Raw genomic sequence first — 6,451 nt, forward strand, 5'->3', positions numbered from 1 at the left:
TCTCTCTCACACACACACACACACACACACACACACACACACACAAAAGAGGTAAGAGATGAATAGAACTAATGAGGAAAAAATAAATTGAGTACTTTAATCAAAATCAAGGGAAATCTGAAGTTTAAGGAGAATTGAGGAAATAAGATTGGATACTTCTTTTCCATTGTGATTACTGGAATGTTAAATAATAATAAAATATGTTATGTGGATATTTTTCTACCCCACATACAGTGACAGATAGATAGGATGACTATTAGAGCCAAATTGGATTATTGCCAAGGCAGCATCCTGTTTCACTGACCTCTTCAACTAAGAGGGGTAAAGGAGAGTGGTAGTCTTTATCTCAGGTAATCTTCTGACAAAAGGCATAAATTACCCTTTCTCTTATCTGTTTAGTCTTTACACCATAGATGATGGGATTTAGCATGGGAGGTACCAAAAGGTAAAGGTTTCCTAACATTATGTGGACCACTCTAGGAACCTGATGGCCAAAGCGATGGGTTAGAAATGTAAAGAGGGCAGGAATATAGAAGGCCAAGATGACACAAATATGGGAAGCACATGTGCCAAATGCTTTCATCCTAGCTTCCCCAGATGGCAAATGCAGCACAGCCTGAAGGATCATAATGTAGGACACAGCAATGATTATGATGTCAAAGCCAACCACAGAAAAGGCCACAAAAAGCCCATATTTGCGATTTGCTCTGGTATCTGCACATACAAGTTTCAGTACAGCCATATGTTCACAATATGACTGGGGGATGATTCTGTTAGGACAAAAAGGCTTCCAGGTAACCATAAAGCAGAAGGGACTCACCCACAGCACACCTCTTACCATCACTGCCATACCTAGTTTTGCCACCACTGAGGTAGATAGAATAGCTGAATGGCGTAGTGGGAAGCAGATGGCCACGTAACGATCCAGGGCCATTGCCATGAGAACTCCTGACTCCACAGAAGAGAAGGCATGAATGAAAAAGACTTGGGTGAGACAGGCATGGTACTCAATCTCACATGAACCAAACCAGAAAATTCCAAGCATTTTGGGAAGAGTAGAAGAGGACAGGACTAAGTCAGTGAAAGCCAGCATAGCCAGGAAGATATACATAGGTTCATGGAGGGTGTGATCAGTACGCACCATATGAAGAATGATGATATTTCCCATTAGAGCCAAAATATACATGGCACAAAATGGAAAAGCAATCCAAAACTGAGACTTCTCCAATCCTGGTATTCCAAGCAGGATAAAAGATGTAGGATGTAAAGATCTGTTCCCAGAAGTTGGCATGATGTGATCCTCATTACAAGCCATGATTAGGAAAAGAACTTTGCTACCACAAACAAAACAAAAAATCTGTATTTAACACAATGGTAAAGTGTAATTTGGTGTTTTCCCTGAGTAACCAGGAAATACAGTGATCAGGAGAGTAATACATATTGTTGTAATAGAGTTCTTTAAAAAAATGATAACACATAATATGCCTGTTTTATAACTATCAAAGCATGCTTTTGACAAAATGACAAAATCATTATGATGATAATATGTGAATGTTTCATAAATTTTAAGACAGTATAAATGTCATCTATTATAATCAATGCTGAAATCTTAAATTCAGTTGTTTCATCTTGAAAGTTGAATCAATAAAAATAATGATGTAAAGTAATTCCAACAATCACAAGAAAACTACCCCACATGCTCTTTTCTTGCCCCCATTCTCTGATACTCTTCTCAAGGACCTACTTTTAATAGCTTTTCTCTAATTTTTGTATACACCCTCCATTATTTTTATCATCATTGTAAAGGTAAGAGTTTAAAAAAAGGACATAATCTGTCAAGGAGAGTTAATTGTTTTTCTAGGAAGTAAGTGCTGAAAAAAATGAATTAAATTAAAAAATGTCACAATGGAGTAGATAAGTTACTTCCCAGCTACATAAAGAATGTTGTTGTTGTTTATAGCCCCCAGGTTTAATTCTCCTCTTTTGAATGTGAGTTCTCATTTGACAAACATGTTCCACATCTTGTCAGCTCTTAATCCAAAGGCTGTTTCACGTCAACCTAAATTCACTGGAACCAACCATATGATTCCTAGTGTCTTGGGAAGAGCACTGTAAAGCCTGAGAAGTATAATAAGTACAAAGAAGAATAGATAAACTGAACTAATGTAGAACTGAAGTAAGCAACATCACAAAAACCACATACACACTGGCTCCAACAATAAAATATTGAGAAAAACAGTAAAATAATTTTAAAAGAATGTTTCAAAATGAAAAAATATATAAAGATAAGCATGGTGCCAACAACTTGGACACCCAAAGAAGTTCTATTTTTCAGACCTGCCATTAGACTCAAACAAACAAACGAAAGCAAGAACTGTTTTATATTTTTACCTTTTTTTGTATCTCTAGAGCTTAGGATAGTGACTGTGACAAAGTAGCCACTTGTCTCAAATCTTGCCTCTGAATCCCACTTCTTTTATGACTTTGGGCAAATCTATTAATAGATGTTGGCTTAAGTTTCCTTGATGGTAAAATGAACAATTTGGACAAGGTTGCCTATGATATCCTTTCTATCTCTAGGTCTGTAATACAAAAACTAAATTTGATTCTTTCTTTAAAAAAAACATTTTTTTCTGCTTTAACATCATATAAATGTGCTTCTATTTCCCCCCCCCAACACAGAGGACTATCCCATATTTTAAAGAAAATAGAAAGAGAAAAAATCAGAAAAGCCAATCGATAAATCGAAAAATTATAAAAGTATGTAATATCATACTAGTGAACTTCCTTCTATGCCAAGAAGTAGCAAGGAGATAGAGGGTGTCTTCACTTTTCTCTTCTTTGGTGCCATGTTTGTTCTTTGTAATTATGCAACATTCATTTTAATTTGGTTTATGGTTACTCTTAGTATTTATATTGTTGCAGTCAATGTGTGTGTGTGTATGACTCAATTTACTTGACTCTACATCAGTTCCTATTAGTCTATCCATTCTTCCTTATACTCCTCATATTATTGTGTCTGTATAGAATAGAAATAATCCTTTACATCATGTGCCACAATGTATTTAGCCATTCCCCATTTGATAGGCATCTACTTTGGTCCCAGTTATTGGCCATCATAAAACTGGTTAAAAATATTTTGTGTACAAGGAAATATTTCTTGTCAATGATAAAATCTTTGGAATATTTATACTACAGTGGAATCTCTTGGTCAAAAAGTATAAGCATTGTAGTAATTTTATTTGCATAATTTAATTTTTTCAAAATTACTTTTTATCTAAAAACAAAAATTCACTATTGAAACTATCTCCTCAAAATTCCTACAAGAAGAGAATTCCTGTCTTTTGCTATGTTTGCCAATTTGCATACTGTGCTAAGAAAGGTTGTTTTGTTTTACATTTCTCCATTTATTATTGATTTGCAACTTTCTTTTATATAGTTGTTAATAGTTTACTATTCTTTTTTTGAGACACACTTGTTCAAATCCTTTCACCAATTAACTTTAGGAAATGAGTTGGGGACCAATAGAACTTTGTTGTCTATATATTTTGGATATTAAACATTTATGTGGGAAATTTTACATTCTAACCCTAGTTTGTGTGTGTACGTGCGTGCGTGCGTGCGTGTGTCTGTGTGTGTGTGTGTGTGTGTGTGTGTGTGTGTGTATCTGAAGAAGCCTTTAAACTTCACAAAATCAGATTTTATTTAATCAAATTTTCTAACGTCAACCATTCACTCATTGTTCCCAGTTTTGTGATTTAGGGAACCTAGTTCATCAGCAGCTATGAACAAGTTGAACATAACAAATATATCAAGATAGTCTGAGAAGCTTTTCACACTTAGCTCTATATAATTGGTTCAAAAGACATAGAATTGAGAATATATAGGAGAGATGTTGCAAAGGTGAAATCAACAGACAATAGAATGGAAAGGACAACAAGAGAGAGTGAAATCAAGGATGACACCTAAGGAGAGGTTGCAGCTGTTCTCCACAGTAAAGGGGAAAGTGAGAGACAGAGTATGAGGGAGAAAGAAAATTAGTTTTATTGACATGTTGAGTTTAGAAAATCTACTAGCTATCAAGATTGAGATTAGAGGCAGGTGGAGATGTGAAATTGGAGGTCAGCAGAATGGTTGTGATAAAAGATGTAGATTTGATGTTCATCATCATGGAGTTGGTAATTAAATCTATGGGAACTGGAGAAGAGAAAAGGACTGAGGACAAAGCCCTGTGGGACATATACAGTTAGAGGACACACTCTGAATAAAGATTCAATAAAAGTGACAGAGATAGAATGCCTAGATAGGTAGGAGGAAAACCAGAATACAATAGTATCCTGAAAATCTAGAGAGAAGTGAGTATGGAGGAGAAAAGGCTGAACAATGGTGTCAAGAGTTTTGAGAGACATTAAGAAGCTCACAAAGGAACTATACCATCATAAAGTTGAAAGATACATTAGAAAACATCTAATCCAACTTTCATTTAATAGGTGAGAAAACTTTTGCCTGGTGTGTTTAAATTAATTTATAGGACCATAATCTAATTGTACCATTTTACTATTGAGAAAAGTAAAGCCTAAAGAGGTTGTGACTTTTCCAGGTTGAAGGTTTGAACTCTACCTTCTATTCTCTGTAACATCAATCTTTTCTTAATCTAAGATAAAATAACTAACAAGGGGCACAGACAGGATTTTAAAAATAATTTTGTACTAAAACTTTATTTTTGTTACACAAAAGAGAACTGGAGCTTCCCTTTTTCCAGAGTATTAATTGAAGTGAAAGCTTTTTTTTACTTATGTTTTAAAGTGTATGTTCCTGAATCGTTAAACACTATGGTTAATTAATATGTTGAACAAAATTGACCATAGAATCATAGAATTTTAGAACCATAGTGACTTCAAATGTTGTTAATTCTTTCAGCAAATTGATAAGCAAGAATTCCCCATAACCACCTAAAAAGAAGTACTAAACCATTTAAATAACAATATTAGTGTTCCAAGTATATTCATTCATTCATTTATCAATTATATATTCAAATATATCAATATGTATGGACTCTGGAAACAGAAAATAACAATATGATAATAGTTTTCAAGGATTTTTTTTCATTCTTTTGTGTCTAATGAGTGAATATCCCTGTTTGTTCTTTCAACGAATCCTCAAGGCCCTGAAATGCAGTAAAGATAATATGATTTTCATTATTAATTATGTGAGGAAACCGAGATTAAGTAGTTTACTCAGAGAAGATGATATTGGAATGTTAATTTTACTACCTATTAGCCTCAGTATAGCATACTGTCTCTAGTACAGATCCCAGATCCAATATATGAAGGATAAACTTTGCCACGTTTGTCTCTTCCAGGTCAGATTCTTTATAGGGATCTCCCTGGGAATCTTAACTCTTTTCTTTCATCCAGGCCTTGGCCAGGTTTTCTGATGTTCCGACTCATCCTTAAGCAAGAATCTATTTCTGGATTTTCACCTCCCTCTCTCAGATTACTAATTCCCAGTTACACTTCCACAAGCTAAACATCTTTATGTCATTTCAGACCTATTCCTAGACTTAAACCCTAGGGACTTATGAATTCCTCTCTTATCTTTTTTCTTTTCCCCTAGACTTCACCCCTTCATTATTCCTCATTTGAAAGAGATGGTGGAGAGAACAGAGTTTACCTGGAGCAACACTGTCAGTCAATTCAGTAAAATACTACCAGCATTACTCCTTTACATTCCCTGCCCTGGAAATGTGTACAATTCATGAAGCCTAGGAATTCTCTGTAGTCATGCTCAATCTCTGAATTTTTTTCCTTTTTGCCTTCTTAATGTCCAAACTTTGCATTCAGAAAAGATAAGATCCAATGGAGAAATTCACATTAAATTGAATAATATGTAACTATGTACAGTATTAGACTTCCTATCAGTCATAATTCCAAAGAACTTTAAAATTGGAGGGGAACTTTAAGATACTCTGGTTCAGTGTTCTCTGTATATAAATGAGTAAACTGGTAGCTAAAGAGGGGGTGAGGTTATATAGTGAATTAGAAGAAGAGTCCAAACTAGAATCTATATGAGTAGAGGCAGTATCTATCTCTGATATGAACCCAAAATAACATTATTAATGTTCAATTAAAATGACTTTATAATAGCCTACAAAGCAAATGAAGGGACCAGAAAATATAAGGAGACTAAGAAGGCAGGAAATGTGAAACACAAAATCTGTAACCAAGGAATAGAATAGTTTGTGTTGTCAGTAATGAGGGGCTCAAATAAAGCGAGGTTTATTCAATAAAGACGGGAAGATAGATGAAAGAAATGTGCAAATTAAATCAACAGAACCTCATACCTGTTACATGTGAATGGTAAAAAAAGACTGTTTGACCAAAGATAATTTTGAATAGGGGAAACCAGGTCAATACCCATGTTATAGTAAGAAATAGCAGTTTCAAAAAGA

The 6,451-nt window shown here is 34.5% G+C and overlaps 1 protein-coding gene across 1 annotated transcript; it reads right to left on the reverse strand.

Annotated features, from left to right (window-relative positions):
• Positions 1-346: 346 nt before the first annotated feature.
• LOC123238740 (olfactory receptor 52R1-like) lies at positions 347-1,291 on the reverse strand. The gene has a single exon (XM_044665946.1). It carries the CDS (start codon positions 1,289-1,291, stop codon positions 347-349), a length of 945 nt encoding a protein of 314 aa, XP_044521881.1.
• Positions 1,292-6,451: the final 5,160 nt, after the last annotated feature.

This window comes from Gracilinanus agilis, chromosome 3 (genome assembly GCF_016433145.1).
Source record: "Gracilinanus agilis isolate LMUSP501 chromosome 3, AgileGrace, whole genome shotgun sequence".
NCBI lineage: Eukaryota > Metazoa > Chordata > Mammalia > Didelphimorphia > Didelphidae > Gracilinanus > Gracilinanus agilis.

Excerpts from the sequence above, each read along its gene's own strand:
- LOC123238740 (XM_044665946.1), bottom strand. The coding sequence starts at position 1,291 with ATGCCAACTTCTGGGAACAGATCTTTACATCCTACATCTTTTATCCTG.